The sequence below is a fragment of the Apis florea genome, unplaced genomic scaffold (assembly GCF_048593485.1).
Source record: "Apis florea isolate Af1SG1 unplaced genomic scaffold, ASM4859348v1 contig_2411_pilon, whole genome shotgun sequence".
Lineage (NCBI taxonomy): Eukaryota > Metazoa > Arthropoda > Insecta > Hymenoptera > Apidae > Apis > Apis florea.
In genome coordinates this window covers 1799492-1826639 of record NW_028256580.1, presented here as the reverse complement: position 1 = coordinate 1826639, position 27148 = coordinate 1799492, and the positions used below count along the sequence as shown (strand labels likewise).

The following is a 27148-nucleotide window of genomic DNA, read 5'->3' as shown; positions in this document are numbered from 1 at the left end:
TTAGGGTAGAAAAATATCGACCAAAAAAATTGGATGATTTGATATCTCACGAAGAAATTATTAAAACTAGTTAGTATTTATACTAATTTTATGATTTCATAAAGTATAATTCTTAAATTATTTTATTACAGTAAATAAATTCATTGATGAAAATTTACTTCCACATCTTCTTTTTTATGGACCTCCTGGCACAGGAAAAACAAGTACAATACTTGCTTGTGCACGTAAATTATATACACCAGCTCAATTTAATTCAATGGTTTGATCTTTTATTTTATATTATTTTTATCTTATATAATCTGATATTTCATGTTAAAAATTTATATATATACATATATATTATATAATTATATATATTATATCTATTATATTTATCATATATTTGACATTTATTATATTTTATAGAATAAATGTTATTTTTCATATAGGTTTTAGAAATGAATGCTTCAGATGACAGAGGTATCAACATAGTTAGAGGACAAATACTTAGTTTTGCAAGTACAGGTACAATGTATAGGTCTGGTTTTAAATTAATCATTCTTGATGAAGCTGATGCTATGACAAATGATGCACAGAATGCTCTTAGAAGAAGTAAGTTCTAACATTAATAGTTTCCTTTAATTATGAAGAATATATTCTATTCAAAACTTGTTTCAGTAATAGAGAAGTACACAGACAATGTAAGATTTTGTATTATATGTAATTACCTCAGTAAAATTATTCCTGCCCTTCAATCTCGGTGCACTAAATTTAGGTTTGGCCCTCTTTCTATAGATCAAATTTTACCAAGGCTAGACACTATTATTAAAGAAGAGAAGTAAGTGTATTAATTGTATTGAAATATTATATGTATTAATGATTTTTTTTATATATGTTTAGTTTAAATGTTACGGAAGATGGAAAACAAGCATTAATAACATTAAGTGGAGGAGATATGAGAAAAGTTTTGAATGTCCTCCAAAGTACATGGCTTGCTTTTGGGGCAGTTACAGAAGAAAATGTTTATTCTTGCGTTGGACATCCTCTTCCAATTGATATAAAAAACATTGTCAATTGGTTATTCAATGAATCATATGAATTGTGTTATTGTAGTATCCTTTTTTTCTTATTAGTTCAAATTATTGTTTGTCTCCAAATTATAATTTTTCTTAATACATCTTCAGAAATCCAAGACATAAAGTTAAAAAAAGGACTGGCATTACAAGATATATTAACAGAACTTCATTTGTTTATAAATAAAAGTATGTTTCTTGCTTTTAAATTTCAAGAAAAAAAAATATAACACATTATTTTAATTATTTCTTTTTAGTTGAATTTCCAGATTCAGTACTTATTGATTTAATAATAAAACTAGCTGAAATAGAAAAGAGGGTATCTATTGGTTGTAGTGAAGCAGTACAATTAAACGCCCTTGTTTCAGCGTTTCAAAATGCTCGCGATATCGAGACTTAATATTTATCAAATTTGAGGATTTAATTAAGGTAACATTAAATTTATAATATTCTACAAAGAATTTTAAAATAAAACTTGATTTAATAAAAATGTATTATTTATTGTTTTTTTGATGTAATAAAAAAAATTTCAATATTTTTAGATGAAAACTCCACATCAAATAAATAATCTCTCCATATTCCGCTATTCACTTTATTCCTTAATTTCCTAGTAGATTATATTTTTTCATGAATAACAATCAAAGTAATAAATCTCCAAAAATAAATTGTTCAGAACTCAATAAAAAATTTAAATTCATTTATGTAATGTTCTATTTAGATGCATCTAGATAATAAAAAAGTTGAGATAATAAGTTTCTTATAAGTAATATTCAATAAATGTATTTGAATTATTATGTAATTGCATTTGATCATACAAGTGAAACTTTATTTTATTTATATAACAAAATTGTCTAATCAATATATGATTGTTTATGAAAACATCTACAAATATCATAAACATATAATACCACTATTTTCTCTATTAATAGTAACCAAGATGTTCTAATTTCAATAATTGATTTGTTGTTTTACAGAATATATATTTTATATATATAATATATATTCTATTCAAAATATCTTTTGACAGTAATAAATTTTTTTAAAAATAATCGATATATTATAATATTTCGATTTTTCTATAACGGTAATTCATTGTTATTTTAATTTTAATATTACTGAAAAAAAAAACATTGCTGAATTAATATTGCATATTTAATTTATTTTTTATCAAATCATGTTATTTTTTTCAGCTTCTATTCTCTAAAAGAATTTTCATTGATTATAATTACGATTTTTGTCTAATAGTTAATATTAATAACAATGCATATTTAGTAATTGAAAAAATATTTATCATTCGATTATTACTAATGAATATATATCAAACAACTAATAAGATTTCTCATTTAATTTACATTATTGGTATATATTAACGTATTATATATTATTGTTACAGTCGCGGTTGAGAGACTATTCACACAGTCTTGAAAGTGAGACGAAACTGTTGAAATCATTCTATTCCTATACTACCTCGTTTATACTATCTCTAACTAAAATAATCAGATATATCCAGTATACTATTCTCTCTTTTCTTTCGTTCTTCGCTAAGTAAACTTTTACACTAGTCGATATGAATATTTTATTTCTAGAATAATTTAAGATTCATACATACATTTTATAAATTTTTATTCATATAAGTATACAAAAAAAAGAAAATTTTCTCAGTGTCTTCGATATCTTTGAAATTTTATCAAATTAAATTATAAAACGAATTTTTTCTTTTTCATTTAAAAATACGTTTAAAAAACGATTCGATGATCTGTAATTTGTATTTTTTAATTTTTTTCTCATATATTCCGATATTTCAATGGATTAAAGACCGAAGCCTAAATTTATCAAAAACAAGCACACTATAAAGTAATGAATGGATGATGATATATAATATATTTTTGAAAATTGACCAATTATTATTGACTAATTATTTTACATTCACTATGATTATTTTCTATTTGGTATAATCGATTTATTTTTGCAGGAATAAAGTCCATTAGACGACGGATCCTCGAATTATAATAATTAAATAATGCTTATACTCAAACGAAATATTATAATAATACTGGTATCAAACGAAACTTTTAGCTTAATAAGAACTTCTTAGGGTGAGTACGCGAGCACCCTTGCCAGCACGTCGATTCTCTGAGTTATTTCAGTTTGAAAACTTGGCGCAGACGTGCCCTTAACTTTCTGCTTCGAAATAACTAATTCAATTAGTATATCAGCGCTGCTACACCCTCCTCTTCTACGTTTAACTACATCTTTGCACGGTGTATCTAATCTTCGTGCTAACGCTAACTCTCGTATTGCTAATCTTCTGGTAAACCTTCGTTGGGAAATCGGCTGTTCACCATCTTGATTCTTTACAATATTTAGAAAATTGTAATATTTATCTTAATATTATTTAAATTATCCAATGAAATTATTTGAATATCTGATATATGAATGAAAATTTAACATTATTTGAACAAAAATTAATGATTTCTATTATAGGTTATGATATAGATTTTTAAATTAAGTAAAGAAAATTACAAAGTAAACAAATATTAATGATTTCTATTATAGGTTATGATATAGGTTTTTAAACTAAGTAAAGAAAATTACATTATATTTTGTATACCTTTTTTTTTCTCAGGCATTCTTCGAGAAATAAAACAAGATTAAATGGATACAAATGAGTTAGATATTCTTCATTTTGATCGATATTGCACGTATTTTCAACTATGGAAAGGGGAAAGCTAACAACGGAACTGTCTTGCTCTCGGTCTCTCAGGGATTTTAACGAGATTCGGAACGGTGAATATTTTGTTCCACGTTACAACCTACGGTCCATTTCTAAACTCTATGTAATATTATAGCTAAAATCTCTCGTTAACTTCACAGATTTCAACTTTCCAAGAACTTTCAACATAAGTGTCTGGACACTCGACAAAGAAAGAAGTGTACTCTTTGTTGTATCAATGTCGATACAAGAATAGAAGGGAAGGAAGGAAAGAAAAGAGGAAATAAAAAAAAAAAAAAAAAATACAAAACTATTTCGATCGACTATGGATCAAAACGATTCTTTTCGCGAGCATATTTCAATCTTTAATCAGCTCTAATTATTGAGATATAGACAATCGAGTGTGAATCTCTCTTTCCATGATATTCAAGAGTTTTTTTGAGCATCTTCATCATTCACGATCTCTACTCGCTCCTCGTTAAGTGATGTATAGTCTTCGAAGTCGGATACAATACGCGCGAGTCACTCAAAAATCTCATTCGCTGTAAAGTCGGTGACATTTTTCTTCGTTCCGGACCCGATAACGCGCAATAAATGTTCGCACCGGATGAATACAAACGTTGCACAATTTTGACGAAGTATTCGCTATTTGCTTACAACATCGATCCGTTGGCAGCGAGAAGAGTAAATCTTCTTTTGCCGCATTTTAAATATAGAACGAACCACAATGTCGATCACGATCTTGAATACATGGAATTAAAAAAATGCAAGTATTTTTTATTTTCGTTCGTAATTAATTAAAATTTTTCTCTCGATACCAGATGATATCTCTTTTGTATTCTCTACAAATTTTATCCCGATATATAATGATAAGTGTTACAGGATAGGTCGAATTACGGTATCGAAATTCAGTGTATCGTGCGTGAAAAGATTCTTAAAATCTCCCAAGAATCCCAACGGAATTCTCAAAGCTCTGCCTACTCTGGTAGCATGATTGTAACGCTCATTAAGATTCAGGGTTGAGCTGAAAATAGCGTTGAGATCGCTCGTAGTGGCAAGGACGGAGTTCTCCAACGTCAACATTAAGTTCGTTTCGCAACGAACTACGTCGTACTCAAAGTAAAAAAAAAAAAGGAAAGAAAGAAAGTAAGAAAAAGGATAAAAAGAAACGCCACCTCGTTTTCTCACGCGCTTCGGTAATTTAGTCGACGTTTAAAATGGCGTGTTTCACGCGAATATTTCTTGCCCGATTCCCACCGGTTTATCGATTCGTTTTCTGCATTAGGAGCAGCTCGACTCGATCCCGTGATACTTAAAAATTAATGCACAGAAAAGAAAAAGCTGCGACGAACCGTCGAAAAATATTTCTTTTTCGCTTATAGCTTTTTCGTAAATTTTAATAGCCAGAAGAAAGTATGATTTAATAGTCCATCGTCCAAAATATTCTCTCGATTTTTTTTTTTTTTTTTTTATTTGTCACTTATGATTTTACTTAACGTTGTGTCACAATTGATCGTCTATTTTGTAAAAAGAAAGAGATCTTGCTCGCTTATCTTCGAAATTGACGCATCCAAAGTTAAGTTGTTTCCGAGCTACGCAAAAGCTTGAGAGAAACTTCGATATCTGGCTAATTATCACGGCACGGATCTTCACGCGTATCTTCTACTATGTATACGAACGTTTCGTTCGTGGAGTTCGATTGATTGGAAAACCGTTTGCTTCGTTTCCAGACTTCTTCTTTTTTTTCTTCTTCTTTTTCTTACCAGAATCTCGAGTTTGAGAGGAAGTAGAGAGAAAGAAGAAAGTGAAAAGCTTCTGAAGGAAGAAAATCAAGGTAGTTTGCACAAGATTGAAGCTAACCAGACTTTTGTAAAGGAAACATGATACTGAGATTTTAATCATAAAGAGGTATAACAAGTGATCAGATTTTTAGTCTTCGTTAACTCGTTTCGTTACTTGAAAAAAAATTTTTTTTTTTGGCTTTATTATTAATTTTAGAAATTTCTTTTTAAAAATTGGGATAAAGGAAGGACGGAAGGATTTGAACATAAATTTCTACAAACTATTCGAGATTTCGAAATTTTTTATACTGAATATTTTACAAAAAGCGAGAGACCAGAAGAAACGAAGGCAGAGAGTGAAAGAAGTGAAAGAAAGAATGATTAACTTTTTTTTGAAGAGAAATTCAATTTTGTAACAATGGAAGTAGAGTGTAAAATATTTTAGGGTTTTAGAAATTATTCGGAAAATTCCTTCTAAACAAAGATTCATTGAAGAAAAAAAAAAAACAAATAATAGATATTCTTCTCAAGGAAGCGTAAACGTTTCGTCCACACTCATCGAGTGAGCACGGCACGCTGAAATGGGTATACGGTGGTGCGGCTCGATGCTGATCGCGGAGCTTGACCTGGAGAGGGGAGGAGCACGAGAAGGGAGTAGAATCAGTGTTTGGAGGGGGCTGGCGTTGTCGTTAGTGCCGTAAGACGGCACTCAAGAGCCTAGGACTACTTCAAATCGGCTAAAGACCGACGAGCAAATCAGAGTATTGAATTTTGTTTAACATTTTACTATTTTTATTTTCAATTTATACGAAAAAATATTTTTTAATTTAATATATATATAAAATAATATGAAAAAAACAGAAAAAAATGAAACATTCGCTTGTCAATTTCTTAATTACGATTTAGAATTTGGATGTTTTAACCTATAATGTAATAGATAAATTTTTTTTCATTTATGGACGTTCATCGGAGCAGAACAAAAAAAAAATAATATTGGAATTCAAACACAAAAGATTATCCAGCTTGAGAAAAGATTTACATTTTGAATCATCGAGGTGCAATTAAGAAGACAGTCTAGACTTCGTACGGCCTCACGCTTGGCGAATACTTTAAATGGACGTTTCTGGCAAAAACACTGGCATGCTCCGAGTGCTAGCCTCGTCGTCTGAAATTTAGTATCATTATGTGGTCTCTTCGAGGCGGAACAATCTCACGGAATTGTCACGAATGAAATGACAATCCGACGTCGCGTTAATTCTCCACGATAAATTATGAAACAGGTGCAACAGGATATCTTTCGCCTGCGTGTAAATACAGAATTCACTGTTTTCCTTGTTAACTATATTGTATGTATGTAAATGCGATTGTCGATTTTTTTTTTTTAATCGTAGAAATTTAACGTTGATTATTTTTTCTTTTTTTTTACAGTATCAGCTTCAAAGTGATTTAACAAGTGATCGTGAATTATGCTTGTCTTAGAAGTTAACCTCTAAAAATATCGTTAAATTTGTCCATCATCGTTCCAAGAAAAAAAATTAATCGTAATATTTCAAACGTATAACACGATTACGTTCGTGTTATCGAGTTAAATTCTTCCTGTTCATCGGATCAGTCAATTTCTGATAAAGAGATATTTATGCAAGTAACATTTCGTTTGCGACACGACAATTACTTAGCATCACAGATAGAGGAGAAGGAGGAGGAAGAGGAGGAGGACAGCAAGGAAAGAGTGAGAGACGGAGAGAGGCTCAGCTTTGTGGTTTGTTGTCTAACTAATTCAAGGGAAGCGAACTGCCTCAGGTCGCAATCGATAATTCTCGCTTGAATCGTTTAATTACGCTTTATCATTGTCGTTTTGATATCGTTAATTGTTATCTCTTCGACTGGACGATTATTCTGTTTAATTAAGTTAAGCATCTTTCTCTCTTGTCAACTCGATATACGTGTCGGTGATGCTCGCCAAACTCGTTTAAATATCGATGGTGTTGTTAGTTTTCTTTTAATTATCTCTACTAACGCTCGTCTCGAATGGCCTAAAATTCTCGGCTTGGCTGGAAACGGTCCATTTACGCGCACGTATTTGATTGCAGGCTATTCGAGAGGGGAAGCGTTCAGGCGGCGAGAAACAAGAAGTAACGGGGAGCATAGAAGTGGCGAGGAGGGAAAGTAGGACGAGCAACGTCTTCTCCTCGAGTAGCCTCGACTATTCTTTTTTCTTTCCAAGAGCGTAATTGCCGGTTTTCGAATGCACGAAATAAAATTTTACTAATATTCCCTTCTGCGATACGAGCCTATCGCGGCCAGCTCATCGTTAATCGTCCATTCGCCTCCGCCCCTCACATCGTTTCCACCGTTTTTAAAGGTCCTATAGATCCATCGCTCGATTCCTCTTTCTATCGCACGTCTATCCTATATATTTATAATCTCAACTTCGACGTGACATTAATTTACAAAACGTATTTCTAAAAATTTCTCTTTCAATCGCTCTTATTAATCAATCAATCAATTCATTTACAAATAATAACAAATTTTTGCAATTTTCCAACAATCCAAATGTTTATAGAAGAAAAAGAAGAAAAAGAAGAAGAAGAAAGAAAGAAAGGATGCATATGATTTATAAATATAACCGAACCGAGATAATTTCTCTAGTTCAGCGACAACACAGAAATTCTCCAATTTATATTCCGACATGGCCCGGTGCTTGCTCGACACATCACTGACCGAGGGGATTGACTAGTCTGGTGGGGATAGAGCAGCTGGGGTGGCTGGAGCTCGAATGCGAGCCCGCGGTACCTACACGCCGGGTTCTGGGTTTGGCCGGGTCGCGCGGCGGGTCCTGCGCAACCAAAGAGACACACTCGGACAAAGAGAGAAAAGCACAGAGAGAGAGAGAGAGAGAGAGAGCGAGTGAGCGTGACAGAGAAAGAGCATGGAAAGCGGAACGGCGAAGGCGAGGCGAGTAAAAGCGAGCTAGTTTTGGCGAGCAAGCATCTAGACAGTCGAGCAAATCTTGAAGCAGGCAAACCAGACTGGCAGACAGGTAGGCAAGCGGGCAGGCAAGAGCGAGAGCACAACTACCGGGCTTCAGAGCCACCCCTAGTCGTTGCCCGCCACCCAAATCGCTCCCCCCACCTTGGATCCACCGCTTGGTACACCCCTCCTCGACGTTGCTTCTTCGCACTACTCCTACTCTTTCTCCGGTGCTTTCAGCCGCCTCGTTCGTACGGTCGTTCGTCGGCCGCTCGCTTCGCTCTCTCCTCTCCTCGGTGCCCTCGTCATTCATCGTGCTAGGAGAGTGAACCGGTACATCTTGGGTCTTTTGGTTTGTCTAGTTTTTTTTTTTTTTTTCATTGACGAATCGCGTGTGCGTCATTGGTTGCTGTCGCTTCCCGTGCAAAAGGATATCGTATTTTTGGAAGCACAGCGTGGCAGCTCGCATCCTCTGGCAACGCACTGACCTGCCTTTCGGCCGCGGCATTCGACGTTCTTTCTCCTTGTTTCTCCTCGAACCTTGTTCTCTCTCGCGAACGAAGGCTCGCGATTCGGTGGCGAAGCAGAGGGGGCTCTCTCGTATATACAACGCGAGGAACGCGACACCCTGGCCTCCTTGATGGACGTTTTCCGAATTGACTCAACGGTTGGTCAACTTTGAAGAGAGGAGAGTCGTATCTTGTGTTTTCGGAGGAAGATACGACAGATGGAATTTTTAGTGAAGGAAAGTGAGGAAGAATCTCTGCGTGGACAAGTGATGGCGAGATGAGGAGGTGCGACGTCGCAATAGAAGGGAAGACGCGGCTGTGAAGCCCGGATAAGCGTGCACGTTGTGTGTCGAGGGACGTTCACACGCGCGACTCCATCGGTTGCCAAGCCGATTCTCCTCGCACCAGGCGACGAGAACTTCGTACCTAAGCCGGTCGTTCAACGTGGCTGATCCTTGGACATGTAAGTAGAATTTAACTTTGTCGTTTTATCTAGATTGTATATTTCAGGTGGACGCTTATTATATTTGTGAGAGAACATTTGTTACGTGTATTGTTGTATCGTGGAAACGATGCATATACCGTTCATTGCTTCGAATTGATCTTGCTGGTCTTGCCTTTCTCACCCGCAAAAGCTTCGTGGTCCCGGGGGATCGGTCGAGTCGAAAGGCGGGCGAAAATCGGCGAAAAGAGGCGGCGATAGGAGACGATCGATTTGTTTGGCGGAGAGCGTGTGATACTGACAGAACTCGAACACGCGAGTAAACACTCGAAAGCTTGGCTAGAAGAGAGAAAAAGAGAGGGAGGAGAGGGGAAAAAAGGAAAGAGCGAGAGAAAGATTGGAAAGAGGTCGATTCGGAGGGCTTTGGAGAAGGAATTTCGACGTAATCGGCCGACTTCCCTCGAGGTTGAGCGAATAAATAGAATAAATCTGCTCGAAGGAGCGGAGCAGACGGTAAAACGAGACCGTTCAAAGTACGGGGAAGATTGCGCAACTGCGAACTAAAAAGGGAGAGAGAAATAAGGAAAAGAAATAAGGAGAGAAAAAAAAAAATACATCGCCAAGATCGTCGAGGATTGATCAAGTTATGCGTCCGCCATCGTGATTATCTTCGGTTAATGATCGAGGCAGATTCTGTAAAATGAAAAGGAAGAAATCTTTTGTTGAATCAACTTGTAAACACGTGAAATGTATATGGGTTGAATGTGAAATGATATTCAAAATTGAAAATATGTGATGTGTACATTATTTCTCAGTCTATCATGAGATTTCATAAATATTCGAGTTTTTATGTTGTCTTACATGATTTTCTATAATTATTGTTTGTAAGAGCAGCATTTGCAATGTGTATAGTTGTCAGAAATACTGTGATCTGTGAAATTGTACATTTTAAAAATATTACTTGATATCTAGATTGATATCTAACAAAAATACATATTTTAAACTTAACTAAAATGATGTAGGAAGAGATAATAATCATATATACTTATCCAGTTTAATACCTCAATATCTTTGTTCTAACCCGTTGAACTATAAAGATTCTCCTCTAGTTTCAAAACTTTCAAGCCATTTTCCAATTCATAATCATAATTTTTAACAACGCTATTAAACGTAAAGTGCATTGTTCGTTCATGCGCAATTTCTATCGATTAGACGTTTTTATGCTTACATAAAAATTTGAAAATGATATTCAAAATTTAAAAATTTTTAATATCCACGACCGTGACATAATTGTGCATAATTCGTAAAAGATCCGATTGTCTTGTCGTTTTGTCTGACACAGAGGAAACAGTTTAAGCGACCAGAGAGCATGGTTATCTGAAAATGGATTAATGTCGCAAGGCGCGAGCATTTCCAGTATTCCTTTAACTATTTCTTGGCCTTGTCAATCTCTACTATTCGTTATGCATTGCTTTTGTTAATTATTTTTCACCCTGTAATCATATGTTTTATCAATATATATTGTACATTACATATCAATAATCATTAAATGTATGCAATGATTCATTTGCCAATATGATATTACAAATATTTATCGAATAACATTATATAAGATAAATGTTATCTTGCAGAATATTATTTCACAAAAACAATATAAATCATATAGTAAAAAATTTTTGTAAATGCAATTCGACAATTGTTTGTATATAAAAGTAGCAGCAGAATGTAAGTTATATTGACTATAACGACATTCTTTTTTTTTTTTTTAATTCATTTATATCATATTTTTTAAGAAAGAAAAATCCAATTTAATTAATTGACCGACCCACATCTACATGCGACAAGTGATGAAATATTATCGAGTAATACTGGTAGATACTATATGATTGCGATCAAGGAAACTGTGTTATCAGATATCAGTTTAAACAAGCGACTCATAAGCAAAGAATCTATAGGCCGACTGGCTGGTAAACAGGGTCAAGATAGTATTTCATTCCCGTCTTCTATAGTCTATCGTTTTTAGCCACGTTTCCGATAACTATCCAACCCCTTGAACTCCAGCAGGGATATGTTCGAATCGATTCGACCGGCAGCTGGCTTTCGTCTCGCCCCGAGGCATTTAGGAATCGAATATCCGGAATTAAATTCGACAAATGCGAACGATCATTAGGGACCAGTCGCCGGCAAAGTGTCGCGTGGCACGGCTGTCCTTTCGGTTGACTTGGAAACTAGCCTAATCTTGTTCAGATTCTCGTTCCTGGTGTCTGTCGACAATGTGCAAGCATTCTTCCTTTCATCCAATAGTTTCCAAGATGGATTCCACGTTTCGTGTCTTCACGTTGATTCATGAACCATAAATCTTTACGACGCACTCCTTGATCCTCTATCTCCTTCAGATCATTTATTGAACGAAGCGTTAATTTCTAAGCGATAGACGTACTTACTCTTACGAATTAAATTCTTCTATTGATTAAGATTAATTAGATTCCTCCTGAAATGAAAATGCCGAAGTTAGAATTCGAGTTACAACAAGAAGAAATTAAAAATGTTTTTTAATTTCGTAAAGATAACGAATGGTTCTCTATATTCTGATACTTTCTGTACACGATATAAAAAATTCTATGATAATTATATATTAGTGATTTCTTTGAAATAATTTAGAAATTTATTAATCGAAAAAAGGATCAATAAAAAAAAAGATCACTTTATTAGGACACCGTATCAGTCGATTTTTTCCATTTTCTTTTTGCCAAGTGCACGAGTCATTGCACGGTTTATACTTGGACCTGATAATTGAGCGATTTAATGTTACACGACTGGTCGGTCAAAGTTACATTATCGATACGAAAGGCTTCAAAGCGTCTCTGCCGAATCTTATCTTACGAAGTAGACGTCTTGACGGTTCCCCCTTATCCGTCTAATCTTTGCCAGAGTTATTACGTTTCTGCGAAACTTCCTTCATGCCCCTTCTTTTCTTCTACTATCGTTACCGTTCGAAGAGTTGGTTGAGAAATGGTTTCCTTTCATGGACGTCGAACTTTAACATTCCATCAGGGATTCGTTTGCCACGTGGCCTATTTCTAAGAAGAGAAAATTTATATTACTTTTTTTTTTATAGATAATGATTATAGAGAATGATCTATGAAATTCAATTATAGTTATATAATGTACTTTTTTTCTTTTTAAAATGTAATTTTGTAAAGAATTAACTATACTTAACGTGACATTTTTGTTTTATAAATCTTGTGTGCTTTGTTAAATTTGTTTGTAACAAGTAATATTTAAAGTAAAAATATAAGTATGACGAATCGTAATTAAACATTAAAATAGATTTATTAATTTTTATTATGATCCTATTAACCGTTTCTCTTTAATGGCTTCTCTAAGATGGGTCCAAGATGGCCACGAGATTCGAACGTTGCTAGATCTTGGTGGTTCTCGCGAAACGGTAAATTCAATTTCTTTCAGCCACGCAAAGGAAAGAAGTCGTCTTCCAGTGAGCATTTTCGAGGCTTCTCTGAACTTCTTTACGATACCCTGGTCAACGTTTCCGGCAGCAAATGGCATCATTGCGGTAACTCCTTGTGCCAGCATTCATTGTGCATAGAGATCCGACGCACCGATTCTACAACCATGCTACCGAAATACTTGGCTTTACAAGTTTCACGACGAGAAAGCTATTTCATTCGTTATTGATAATTATTCTCCTTCTTTTGAAACACTTTTCTTGTCAAATTGTTATAAATCAAAAGAATTTCAAGTTTAAAAGAGAAAAGTGTTAATGTTCTTTCTTCACTGATAACTTTTCTTCTCTGTTCAAGAAGAGCAGATTAAATTTTTTTTTTTTCCAAACCTTTGAAAACTTTAAAATTACCCAGAACCTGTAACACAAAACGCACAAACGAAGAGACAATTTCTTTTTCTCTCAAAGCGATTGACTCTGTTACATGTTAGCCTCCATCGACGATTAATCGAGTCGGCGGCCTCCGGCGGAAACAGAGAAGAGCAGAGAATACCTTGAAGTAGAAGCCGGATCGCATTCTCATTGGCCATGAACCGGGGAGGTATACACGCTTGGAATGAAACGACTCGAAAAGGCAACCAGTGCACTGGGATTACGCGTAGCGAGCTAGGGCTAATGAAAACGTTATAGCTCATCGCCTTTTGAAACGTGGATTGCGAAGAATTACAGCGTGAATCGCTTTAATAAGAGCTCCCACGATCAGTCATCAGGGTGTGCATGCTCCCAGTTCTACTGAAAAAAAGGGATATCGAGTTCCCTTCATGTATCGCGAATAACGTTTTGTTCGATCTGGTCGTGGAACCGAGTTGAGTTACTCTGTCTGCATTTTCTTGCAGTTCACCCTCGATGGGGAGAACCTGTACTTTAATGGAATTCCACGGTTTCCAATCTTGAAGTAGGAACTTTGAGAGAGTCTTGATAATTAGAGTTTGAATCGTTGATTAGATGATTGATTGTCTTCTGATTTGAATAATGGGACGATTTGGCGCTTGAATACCAGGAAAAATATCTTTCTCTATCTTCTTGTTATTTATAGGCTGTAAACATTGATTAAGAATAGAGTAATATTCTTTATTGAGGAAAAGAAATATGGATGATATCATTCAAAAGATTTTTTTAAAAATGATATTATAAAATATATAGAATAATTACCATTTATATTTACTATGTGAATATAATATAATATCTTGATATGTTTTTAAATAGTATGAATTCTCAAAAATTTTCAAAGAAATTTTTAATCTGCCATTAATAGAAATAACAAAGTCTATAAATATAATCTGAGTGCAAGAGACCAATTTCAAGTAGAGCGAGTTCCAGACTGTTCAGTAAAATGTCGATCGACAGATCTGTGAGCAACTTACTACAGCGTTTACCGGCCTCTACGGAAAATATATCGGCAAAGCTCCGCCGGGGTCAGTTAAAGCTGCGGCTTTAATGGCCGCGGTGAACGCGCAACAAGGGGATACACGTGTACACGTGTTCAAGCTGGTAATTCTGAATCGAGTTAAAACATTGCACACTCCCGTATCTTTTTCCGACGATTGCCGCAGCTGTTGGTGAATCTTCGTGTCGTTGCACAAGGATAGATAACGTCTATTCTCTCGTAAACTTCCAATGAAGTGGATGTATTATCGCACAATTTGATCTTTGGATAAATATGAAATAAATGTAATCGTCAGATTGATTCCACGTTGAAATTCTCTCAGACATTGTCTCTTGCATGGAATCGATGCTTTTATCCAGAGTTCGTCCCTGTCGACAGAAAGTTTTAATTGAAAAGCGTTAACCCGATCATTACTAATCGATTATAAGGATCCGATTGTAAAACCATTTTACAATTAAACGTAGATGATTCTGATTACCCTGCGATCGTTTTCTGTTCTGAAGTAACTGTGATTTTTCCGATTGAATATTCTTGCTTGTTATTAGAATCTGTTTTAACCAATGATAATTGATGATACGTGGAAAAGGCAGTATCGATGATCGACTGGGCTGTCACAACCATTTCATCAATAGGACTTCTGTGTTTAAAAAAGAGAATTCAATTGGCATCCACTTATTGTTAGTTGTCAATCATTGATCAGCCAGGATTATTACGTCAAGAGATGTTTCAACATTTATAAAGTGACAATTTTCAATCTATCGATACAAAAGTAACTTATTCGATGCATGGAAAAAGATATTAGATATAATTTATCAAAAGTTTTAATTCTTTAATTCAATTTAGAAAGATCACTTGTCTTTATATAAACTAGACACTTACGAAAAAAGATCAAATGCTCTTTGTATTTTTGAAAATCAATCTTCATCCCCGTTCAAGGGTCTTTCATTAGTTATTCCATCCGGTCTAATGACGTCGTGTTGTTAATTCCACGTCGAGAGCACGGTGCCAAAGGGTAACTGCATACACGTGTCCACTTACAAATCCTGAAGCGTGGCGCGTGGCGTGGAAGCTTCTGTTTCGACACATCTCGAGGTAGCTCGAAGCCAACCAGTACACAACGGATTCTCATAGTTGCGTGACGCTCTATTACGGCGTGTATAATCGACCGATCGACCGGCTGAATTCCCAAAGCTGACACTCGATTCGTATCCGGCCATTTCGGCCGGATATGCGATTCAGACGTTCCAACCGTTTCCGATGTTCTCCGCACGAATTATTACTCTGACCGGCTTTAATCTGCTTGCTTTCTCCCTACTAGAGAATTACGATCAAACTGACATCTAGGGGCATCTTATGCTATAAATTACCAACAAATGATATTAGTAGTAAATTGACAAGTGATAAATCATATATATATATGTTACAGATATATGCTTAACAAATAGATTTTACAATTTTATGTCAAGATATTCGTGAAATATCACATGAAAGATATTAAATTAAGAATGATGATAAATCTCTACACGACATCGTGCTTAAAATGCAAAACGTTTGTGAAAATAAGAAGATGGCTGATTACCACCCGAGTTGAAGACGACTCGTTTAATGTGAAAAAAAATTCGTGCAATGCGAGTACATGAAACGCAATACTATCTACACCTACGGAAAAAGCAAGAAGGAAAGAGTGGCAGTTATATCTTCGTTGCGACAAGTTCGTTAAACTAATATTCATACATCTTGAGAAAAAGTGGGTCAGTCGCTTGGCCGCGTGTATCACCTATACACGTCGCTCGTTTATTACATTTCGTGCGTTTCGTAAGTTTTATTAAGAGCCGCGACGTGAAAATTCCTCGACATTATCATTGCGCCTGCACAAGCTTCGTCTCCCGAGGAAGCTTGTCTCTTCGTTTTTTTTTCGCATTTTGTTGAACGTCTCACGTTCCACGTGTTCCTTGCAGATCGTTGTTATGCTAACGAAGTTCACCTCGAAAGGGAAGATTTGAATTCCCTATCTCACCTCATAACAAGGCATGTCTAATCTTTCTCGTCTCTGGTTCGATATTGCTACAAGATAAACAGGTATTCTAAAAGGAAACGAGATTGCGATCCGAGTCTTTTGTGAAGATTTGGGGATCATTAGCGCGCGGAAAGAAACTTGCCAGGACTAGATGCGGGATTTGATCGAGGCCTTGTTTTTGTCGCTTTTCCTTTGAAATTTCTTATAGAAAGCACCACAGTCTTAAACTAGAAATTCTTGTCGAATCTGCAATTAAGAATGTCATTAGGTTAATGGCTTTACACTTCTGTTGAAAATCATTTCTTATAACTTTCTTATAATTTTTTTTTAATATCATTATCAAATCTATTAATACTATTGATACTATCTCGACCATTATTTCTTCCAATCACTCTTCAACAACATTTTTCTTTCTCTTATTCTATATGTAGTTAAAATTATAAACTATTCAGTCTAGAAGCAACAGTTCTGATTCAAACCTATTCTCCATAACTGTCTCAACACAAAAATATCTCTCTTAAGTTTTCTTTCTTTCTTCTCTTTTTCACTCCAGATAAAATATCACCTGAACCACGTTCGCCCCGAAATCAAGTTGAATAAATATCAGAATGCCAAGCAATCGATTGGCTTTTTTGTCAGTCCATTTACTCCCATTTCTGTGAACTCTGTTTGATTCGCCCAAAAGTAGAAGGGGCTTGAAGGCAGGTCGTCTTCAACGACGAGAACTCGATAAGATATCGTACAACACTCGGCCGATTTTAATACCAGTTTGACACTTAGAGATCGATGAGAATGGGAAAGTATCGTACATCGAGCTGGCAGAGAAAATTATTCAGCCGATGCGCGTTACATGTGGCCCGGTCATAAATCACGGACATTGGAAGCGGAGAAGGCGGCCAGGCCGCCGATACTAATCCGTGGAGAAAGACGGAGCTCCCGATTACAGTTTCATATTGAATTTTTCATTGGGACTCCGCTACGTGGACAACCTCTTTCATCGTAATTAGATATTCGAGCCGGTTCGGTGAATAACGACACCACGATCTGGGTGCGCAATCTGGCTTCTCTTTCCCTTCTTGTCCGCTTTCTCCTTTTCCATATTTTTTTTTTTTTTTTTTTATTTTTCTTTCCCTGCGATATGCCGAGACACAAAGTCAACTCACGTTCCGCGGGCCGCGCGAACAGAACAGGTAACTCTCGAAGGAACTCCGGCAAAGTATCCTCTATTAAATTACAGACGACCAGGCGTAAATCTTTTCGCAGAGGCGTGCGAATGAGCGAGTGAGCAAGCGAGTAGACTTGCGTGATGGAAACTTTGTGTTCCCTTTTCCCCTCCCTCTTTCTTTTCTTTCTTTCTTTTCTCTATTCTTTTTACATTTTTTTTCTCCTCAAGTTTTCGAGACAGCTTTGTATAATAGACACGAAACCGGATGCATCGTTGCGGATGTTGAGGATCGCGCGCCCTTCCAATCACCGGATGCTCGGATGTTCTTAAAAAGGACTAGAAAGTTTTCCAAACAGGATCAGGTATATTAATTCTGATCTCATCCAGACGTTTCTCGCATTTCTTGCTGTATCTTGCTTCTTTGTCGATAAAAATGTCTTCTGAAAATCGAATAATTAAATTTATATTAAAATTATTTCTCTCTTTATTATTTCCAATAATCTAATAATTTTTTTTTAAATCATTCATACCATATCTGACTAAAACCTATATATCTTTTATCTCCATAGTAATATGTATAAAATACTCGATGAAAAAATACTCGCTTGGAAGGCATTATCAACAGAAAACTAAAACTCATCCAAAGCAACCTTCCAGTTGGCAAAAAAGAAAAGAAGGGAAGAGGAGGAAGACGAAGGCTGGAGAAGTTGCCGAACTGCAGGATACGTCACGATCAAAGCGAAAGGTAGCCCGCTTTGTAGCCAGGATACGCGAATAGGGACAAAGGAGCTATCGCGGCTACGGGAATTACGTATACAGGGTGTCTGGGCGGGAAAGAAACGGCGACATAGCGGAATCTGGAGAGCATAAAATGGGAATTGTTAGGAACTTCACGCTCCACCGCCACAGGCACATTTATCGCTCTTTCTCTGTATCGAGGGGGGAGTCTATCCTTAAGTTTCTCCACCGATTGGCGTGCTTCACGATGCCTCAAAATGGAGACGATTCGTGGAGAGGAAGCGTCGAGCTTCGATCGACATTGTCGTGAACCACTATTTGTGATTTCTCGTTATTTATTAATTTTTCATCGTCGAGAAGGTTTTTCTCTCAGTGTGTTTCATATATTCCGAAATTTCCTTGCCTGTTGTTCTCGACTGTACAGCAGTTTTCCTTGCAATCCAGTTTCATGAGAATCCAATGAAATTGATTTCCTGTATAACATGATAAAAATTCATTATTTTTACTATCATCGTTGTGATAATAAATATTAATAATATAATGTATATTTTCTTAATATCGATATATGAAAAATGAAAAAGCTTAACAGCTGCTCCAATATTTTTGATTGTTATCGATATTATTAGAATTACGGTAAGAATTTTCATTTCCAACGAACATAATATATCACATGCATTGATTCTGTCTACGCATTGTCTACGTTGCATTTTTTGCACAATACCGGGGATTTTCTTTACCGTGCCGATTCCCTCTCCTTCTTTTCCATCTCCGTTCCACTTTAAATCTGCTGGCGGGGGAAGGACGAAGGGATACACTGTATCGCGAAGGATTCCCTTTGAACCTCCTTTAATAAAATTGAAGTCCGCCCGGAAACGATCTCTCCTCATTAATCTTTTTAACAGAGGGAGACGAGCCGCTACCGCTCGTCAAAGCGTTTATTTCCGTCTTTCGCGTCTATTACTACGATCTGCAAAACACAGAGAGCGAGAGAAAAAAGGGGGACTAAATGGGGAATAAAAAAAGAAGAAAAAAGAAAGGAGGAGGAGGAGGAGGAAACAGGGTGCAAAAAGAGAAGGAAAAGACCGCAAAGGAGGAGGGGAGGGGGAAAAATGAAAATCCGCACTTGCTTCGAAGTGCTTTCAACGAAATTAGAATTTCAAAAAGGTCAGGTTAAATTTTCCATCCCCTCCTCACACGGCCACAACCATCGTGTGACCCGCCCCGATTATTAATTCCTTTTTCTACTCTTTTTCGGCCAACGTATTTCCACCCACCTATTCCTCCTATGCCGCCTGTTCCTCTCGTCTTTCTTCTCCCTTATATCCCTCCATTTTTCCTCTTCTTTGTTTCTTCAACATCGATTCGTCCATCGGACTCATCTTTATTCATCGTCATACCAACCGGTCTTCTAGTACACATTGTACATTACTCTGGCGAGCTATTAATTCTCGTTTGACACTCGGAGACCGATGGGCCAGACATCCCTGGCACTTTTTACGGGATTTCCATGATCGATTACCGGCCGCTTGCGCCGAACATATGTATCCTCTCACGGTGTTTTGCCTTTCCCTTCTCGGAATAAGAGAGTCGGCCGGGGTAAACCGATTCCCGTGCACCTCTGGGATTCTGTATGTATGCATACATACATTGGGTGTATATAGTTTCAATGAGTGCAGCTGTTTGGATAGAACAGATTCTGCATCGTCGTTTGCATATGGACTGTATCGAGGAGAGGGGATACATTTTTCAGACGACTTTCCAGTGGTAGCTAGATGATTCCTCGAAGATTTCCAAGGCTTGATCGATCGTAATAAATCGTCGAAAGTTTTGGTTTTGAAAAGTAACGATAGGCTGATCGATGAACAGGTCCTCCCCTTGCCGCCTAAAATTTAAATTAGCGATTAATTGAAATGAAAAATTAATAAATTAATAAATTATATATGAAAAATTTAATAAAAGATCATATGAGTTTATTATATCGAGAATTATCTTTCCCCCTTGAGATTGTTGTTGTACACAGTTTATACATCCTTCCGTTGTTTCTTCGCTATAGTCAATTCGCAATTAGTTGCGATTCTTTTCCCAATCATCCTATCCTCTCGAGTCGTGCACCAATTTTACGCAATTAAATTGTTTAACACAAATTTAATTACGCGACTCGAACGCGTTGGTCCTCGAGAGTATTACGCATCCGCGCGTAGAATTATTACAATTACAATTTCGAGCGAGGAAACTGGAATGGAATTGGAATGTAAAAATAAAATGACGAGAGAGAGAGAGAGAGAGAGAGAGATCATATATCAAACCACAGCGTTCGCTAATCTGTTAATCTAATTTCTCGGCTGGTGGTTGGTGTTCTATGTCGGAGATCAACCAATTTTCTCCATCGCTCTTCCCATATCATCTTCCGAACTCTGTATAGTAAATAAGAAAAGTAGTAAATTACCAACGAGTTTGTGGTTTTCCGTTCCATATGGAATTATATATTTTCTCTCGCTTAATTGGCGAACCATCGAAGAAGATTAGTCAGAATATTGACGAAGTCATAGTTCGAGCATAGAGGGGAGAACCAAGAGATGAAGGGGTGGCTCGATTGAATTTCGCCTCGGTGAGATAATAACGAGCTACCGATAGATTCCATTATACCTTTAAAATTCTGTTCCAACAATGGAACAGACTTTCTCCCATCAGGACCGGTCGAAAATATTCTTCGGGAGAATTGTTCGACCACGTGATCGGAAATTAGCGCCCTTCTACTTTGCTGAAAAAGAAAATTACACGTTTTTAAAATCACCACTTCCCACTTCTCACGTGTTTTTAATTAGCAATACCAAAAGCCAAGATGTCACGTTTTGTTACAATAACATCTTAATTATCAAGTTTGAATTAATCATAATTAATACGATAGAAAGAAAAGAAGTTTTTAATTCTGTTTCGAAATCAGATGAGATAATGGCTGGTTTTAAGTTTTGAAATAATCAAATTCGTGCTCGTTTTATCCAAGGTAAGTAAGTATCTAGATAGTAGTACTTACTTGTGTTAAAGGGCAACACGTAAAATTCCTAGAAACAAGAATTTTTAATTAAATTTAATTAAATTTTCAAATTCTGCCAGGTCGAGCGAATTACCAATCTTCATAAAATTATAATACTTGTATTCTCCAGATTCTGGGTATCGCAGAGAGTATATTTGTTATATGCTTTTTAGTATATCTCCTCTGTGTAATTTATGGAAAAGTTCGCAGTAAGTTTTTGAGCTATCGGTGCAAATTCATATTTTTCGTCTAAAAAAAAAAAACAAATTTCTAATAATATAATGAATGAAAAATAATCGTTTCATTAGTTCAAATGAATTTTTTCTTTTAATAAGATTGCTTTCAATAATAATTTCTATTTGCCAAAGACAAAATTTTTTTCGTTTAAATAAATAAAGTTCAACAAAAGTTTGACAAAAAAAAAAAGAATGAGAGATATTGATTCATCATTGTGCCAATAGTGCAAATAGTTAACGGTATAAAAAAAAAAAATTGTTCTCTTTTGAGGTTATATGTCGATTGTTGACATGCAGATTCACAACCTGTTCGACACCATAGAATACGTAAGTACATATATTCGTCAAATTGTTTGTATTTCATATTTTTCTTTTTTTTTTTTTATAAACCTTTCAATTGGATGATCGATCCTGTATACCAAACCTATATAACCTCGTAATTCGAACGGTTGTCCGCGTCCTTTCGACGCTTTTATGGCACACTCGGGAGTCAGAAAATTATTACAATTAGTGAGTGCAAAACGGGTCACACGTTACAATACGGCCTGTGTGGACGGGGTGAAACAAAACGCGTGTTAGAGTCATGGCAGCGCCGATTTCGCCGATTTAATGACGTTATACGTAGATTTAGTAACGGACTGGACACGTGACAGCTGCATTAAATTTTCGCATTAATTCGCTCGCTCCCATGAATAACCTTCCTCCTCACTCTTTCCGACTGCATCTCTGAATTAAATGTTCCGAAATCGATGGAGAAGAATCGTGATTTTTTTTTCCTCTCGCATTTGCGCGCTTTTGTTTCCATTCGGTTTTTGTCTATTCGCGTTACGCTTCAAATTTATCATTGTTGATTCGGTTCATCTTTTCAGAGTTCTGTGAATAATATCAGACGAGGATATTGACAAAAATTGGATAATTCTGTTCTTTTTCCTTCTCTTTTTCCATCTCCTCTACTCATATTTCCCAGACAATTTTATCTTTTTTTTCAATTTACAACAAATTGAAAAAAACCAACGATATAGTTATTTTTGGCGTTCAAAATGGCGTTCAAGTTGAATAGAAGAACAGATAACAATATGTTCGACTGTTAATTTGTTGATGATTATAGATAATTACAATGAAAAATTGATTGAGTAATATAATATAAAGTTTATAACTGTTTTCTGAATCGATGTTTATCATTGACTTCCGCATTAATTTTTTATTCAAATATCAGCAGCAGTTCTTCGAGAGAGCGAGATATAAAACGATTCCCACGAGAATGATTTGTATGCGATCGTAATCGATCATAATCAAACTGAACTGTTGAGACTTTCGCGACATCCAGAAATATTTATTCCTATTTTATTAATACGTTTAAAAGAGATTAAAATAAAAAAGGAAAATAAAAAATAGAAAGAAAGTAAGAGAATGAATATTTATTTTGATTAATTATAACTAAAAATCTTATGATTTCTTTATGCATAAAGAATCAATGAAAAATCTAGCACAACATTTTATCGATGCTTTATCAAAGATGCTTCTAGCTATAGAACAATTGAATATTCAACAATAATTTATCTTGGAAATTGTTATATACTTATCTTATTATCGATTGATTATTCGCTTTTTATTGTTTATTAAAATATTTCAAATATGATTCTGGAAGACGATCTTCTATGATTAAAACGTCAGATTTTTCTTCATACTATAAAGTTTTTACAAAAAGGATAATTCTGTTTAGCCATATTGTGGAACATTTTAAAAGAAGGAATTGACAATATATTTTGTCACTTCGTCCAAGAAAAAGAGGTTATGTTGATTTGACGAATTCCATTCTTGAGGCGGCAATTCGTACAACGAACATTTACCTAGTGTCGTATAGATACGGGAACAGTCGTTACCCTTGTCCCGGAAGTGTCTTAAGCTTACAGATGCCCGAATATACTGACGTCGCCAACAAAGCTTTGTCAGGATCGGAATTGGCGTCAGGACGATAATTTTCCTTCTGTTACATTCTGTACCATGTCTCGGTGTACGTTCTACTATTGTCAAATTATTGTCGCTTGATAAACTTGTCGCCAGATGACAGAATAGTCGTCATAGTATCAAAGAAGTGCAAATTGTTAGATAAAATTTTATCGAATTGTGTAAATATAAGATTTATTTTTGTTTGAGAATGAAAATGAATCAACTTGTTTAATAACATATTTATTATAAACGAAATACATTTACTTAAGTTGTGATGCTGAAAACTATCATAGAATTACTTTAATGAAATATTTATTTTATTGGAAGACGCAAGTAGACGTTTAAAACAAAAATTAAAAATATATTTAATAAAGACAAAGAATATTTCAATTAAAAGAACATAAGAACATTATATAGAAAAAAATTATGTATTTTTATGATATTAATGATAAAAAATAAATTTCCTTATCATCTTAATTTGCTTAATTTAAGATGTTATAATATTTAATAAAAAAAAATTATATTAAATATTTTAAATCTATATCATTGATCTATTTGTGTTGCATATCTTGTCTAGTAAAATTATTTTTGTCAAGTATTATTCAAATTTAATAATAAAAACTGTCAATAAAGAAAAAAGAAACAGAAAATAATCAAAGTTATTGAATGATCTTTGTGCAATTTATTTTTCTGTAATTTATTCCGCAGTAAAGTGCAATAATAATTGGCGTACGTATCGAATGGATAAATACATATATATATATATAATGGTTAACCTATATTTTGATGAGAGTAAGAGAAAGAGAAACAAAGAAAATTTTCTTTTCACATTTGCTTAAAGTGTCCTGCATTATGAATACATAAACGTCATATGGTTTGATATAAATATATTAGAGTTAGACAATAACTGATTGACGATATAATTTCTTATTATATATGCGTTTGATACTATTGTTCTATTTATGTAACTATACAGATATGTTTATCAAAATGTAATTGGAATAAATTTCATTATATATAAACATATTATTTTTGTTTTTCATGAGAGATAGATATGAAATTTAAACATAATAGTTTAAGGATAATTGAAAAAATCTTTCTGTTATTAATGAATAATCATCGTAAATGGTTTTAATAAGAGGAATTTTTTTGTAGAAAAGAGTTGATGCTAGTAGTGAAAACGATCACTAGTAAGACTTGTCTACATGTGCAGTCTGCCGCGGTAAAAGCCGGTGACCTAAATGTCGCCTTTATGCCAGGGGCGTATCTGTCATACGCGCAGGTGCACCCTATCCCATGACCACCCCCAGGATATTAGCAGTACTGCTCTCGACAATTTCTTCTTCATTCTCTTGCTTCTATTCTCTACTTCGTCCCCTTCTTTTTTCCATTTTCTGTTTCTATTTTTATATACTTTTAATCTTTGTTACTAAAATAAAAGATTATCAAGTTGTTTATCATTCTATCTATCCGTCGATCTATCCGTCCATTTAAACTTATCTAATCATTTATCTAGACATGACTATATTTTTTTTATTTTCATTTCGATGTCCTTCAGTTTTTGTTCTACATTTTTGTACATCCTCTTGTTTCTCTTTCCCGTTTTGTTTTTATTCTTGTTTTAATTTTTATTTTTCTTTCTTTATCTCCATACTATCCTCTTTTATTCTATCTTATTCATGTGCTTCTCTTTGTATGAAATTCTTCACTTGAAAAATTTACGGTGCTACAAATCATTATTCGCTCGAAAAGAAAATGTGAAAGAATTAGACCGCTTAAAAATGATTCCAGGTGTCACTTGATTTCCTCTTACCTCTTCTCACCATTCATATTACCATTACGCCATAGATAAGTGCATTCGTTGAAAGAAGTTGTTCGAGAAAAATTAATTATTTTATTATTCTTCACTATGGATTATCTGGCCTATTATCTCATATTTCAATATTTAGCTGTAATGAAGAGTATTGTGATAAGATTCGACGGTTAAATCGCTATAGATTTTCGCAAACAGAAATTTGATGTTGCTAGCCAAATCGAACAGTTACCTTCTCTCGTATAACAACGAGCTTTTGTTCGCCTACAAGCTCTTGGTTAACTTCAGCAACCATGTACTATGTATCTGCGTGTATGCGCAAGCGGGCATTCTGTCGGATTCATAAAATAGGAGATTATTTCGTGTTTCTGAATTCTCTCGTTTGCATTCATTGAGATGGATACATGTAATATAACAATTTTATTTCTTTCTCTATGTCTTCCACATTCTTTTTCTCTCTTTCGATTATTTTCATCTTTTACGTTATCTAAAAATAAAAAGAATGAATAGCAAAATAATATATTTAATTTATGAATTCAGTATGTAGTATATAATTTAATTTATAATTTTTATTTCAAGTTTCATTTGAAATATCAAACAGATTTTATATAAATATTGTATAAATTCAAGTTCACTACGTTGATCGTGAAAATTAATTCGCCTGTGTATTTTTTATTGTGCAATTTTTTTATATAGAATATATATAACATTTCTTAATTGTTTTGAGAGTTGTAAAATAAAAACTCGGATCTACGATAGTTTGTATGTACGTTCATAAACGCACGATATTTTTTTGATAGGATAATTTTGAGTGCAGCAGGAAAATGTAGCAGGATAGTTAATAGAATAATCCGAGCTCAAAAATTAGCAGAACGTAAAAATAAATGTGTACGAGATACACAAATCTCCACTTGAAACAGGGAAAAAATATTCGTGACATAAAATGTGCGCGGTGGATTCAGCGAAAAATACGAGGAAGTTGAAAATATAATATTGTTAACGATAAATCAACCGAGTGAAGTTGGCCGTGTATTGATCGAATGATATTTGAAACGCAACTTTTTAAAAGCAATGGACGTGAATCGTATGGCTGTTTCAAAGTAATAACGCCAAGTGAAAAGTTAATCAACTGCTGCTTGCTTGCCTCCTTCTAACTGTTCTCCTTCTTTTTCGCCTCTTATTCTGCCCCTTCTAAATCTCTTATCAGTCCATCTCTGTCTATGCTTCGTTCCCCGTTCCTCTTGTCTGAGCTCACCTGCTGCATATTTCAGTTGTTCTCAAGACGTTTAAGGAGCACCAATGTTTCAAGATTTTTTTTCAAGATTCTCAAACATTCTCCAATCTAGACAATATATTCAAAGCGATTCGAATTTTTCCATAGTTAAATTGTTGAAAATCTTATCAGAGATGAAACTGAAAACCCTTCGTATTCCATCATTTTCATTATCTCTTGTTCTTTTTTACTCTTCTATTTTCTATCTTCTATAATATTGCATTAATGATTGTTCCTCAAATAAATGAAAATTTAAAATTATCGGGCAACGATCTCTGGTTAACGACAGGTCGTCGTTCTCGTTTCAATTATCTGCATCACTGAAATCCAAAATAAGTATTATTGATCCACGGTATTCGCGAATCCAGTTTCTAATATTCATGTGCAGTTAGCTAAAATTACACATTCCCTTCTTCTGTAAAATAACGAGAAGTATTGACTTCAGTCGGTAAAAGAGACACGTAGCTTGAGGGCATGCGTGTACTATGCATTCTATCTGGTTGAACGTGCAATACATAGTATAGCCACAACCTGGCGAGTCCATT

At 34.8% G+C, this 27148-nt stretch overlaps 1 protein-coding gene and 2 long non-coding RNA genes across 32 annotated transcripts in view; 1 reads left to right on the top strand and 2 right to left on the bottom strand.

Annotated features, from left to right (window-relative positions):
• RfC3 (replication factor C subunit RfC3) overlaps window positions 1-7192 on the top strand; it is an 8701-nt gene extending 1509 nt beyond the window's left edge. For 3 of the 11 annotated variants that reach the window (XM_086905124.1, XM_012484021.3, XM_086905125.1), the window contains 7 exons: window positions 5-69; window positions 132-259; window positions 429-591; window positions 658-817; window positions 880-1091; window positions 1164-1241; window positions 1310-1601. In XM_086905124.1, the coding sequence (XP_086761250.1) occupies window positions 5-69; window positions 132-259; window positions 429-591; window positions 658-817; window positions 880-1091; window positions 1164-1241; window positions 1310-1452 (949 nt within the window). In that variant the 3' untranslated portion in view covers window positions 1453-1601. Of the gene's footprint in view, window positions 1-4; window positions 70-131; window positions 260-428; window positions 592-657; window positions 818-879; window positions 1242-1309; window positions 1631-3024; window positions 3149-3678; window positions 3840-3926; window positions 6893-6974 lie in introns of those variants that run through there. The other 8 variants (XR_015291267.1, XR_015291269.1, XM_086905123.1 and 5 more) reach the window with 6 other exon arrangements.
• On the bottom strand, window positions 2659-3833 carry LOC147658021 (uncharacterized). Its single transcript, XR_015291292.1, has 2 exons — window positions 3664-3833; window positions 2659-3404 (listed from the first exon to the last, which is right to left on the bottom strand). It is a non-coding gene; the product is annotated as an uncharacterized LOC147658021 (long non-coding RNA).
• On the bottom strand, window positions 6311-27148 carry LOC105734910 (uncharacterized). Of its 20 annotated transcripts, none has more exons than XR_015291289.1 (18): window positions 26475-27148; window positions 25563-25817; window positions 23418-25466; window positions 21426-21580; window positions 21332-21359; window positions 20944-21058; window positions 20604-20711; window positions 19572-20530; window positions 19035-19264; window positions 18090-18770; window positions 15257-17999; window positions 14856-15014; window positions 14143-14745; window positions 13484-14027; window positions 12829-13348; window positions 12351-12547; window positions 10329-11958; window positions 6311-10160 (listed from the first exon to the last, which is right to left on the bottom strand). It is a non-coding gene; the product is annotated as an uncharacterized LOC105734910 (long non-coding RNA). The 20 variants fall into 20 exon arrangements; XR_015291271.1 differs by having other exon boundaries at window positions 6311-11958; window positions 15257-15733; window positions 16041-17999; XR_015291273.1 differs by having other exon boundaries at window positions 6311-11958; window positions 15257-16640; window positions 16874-17999.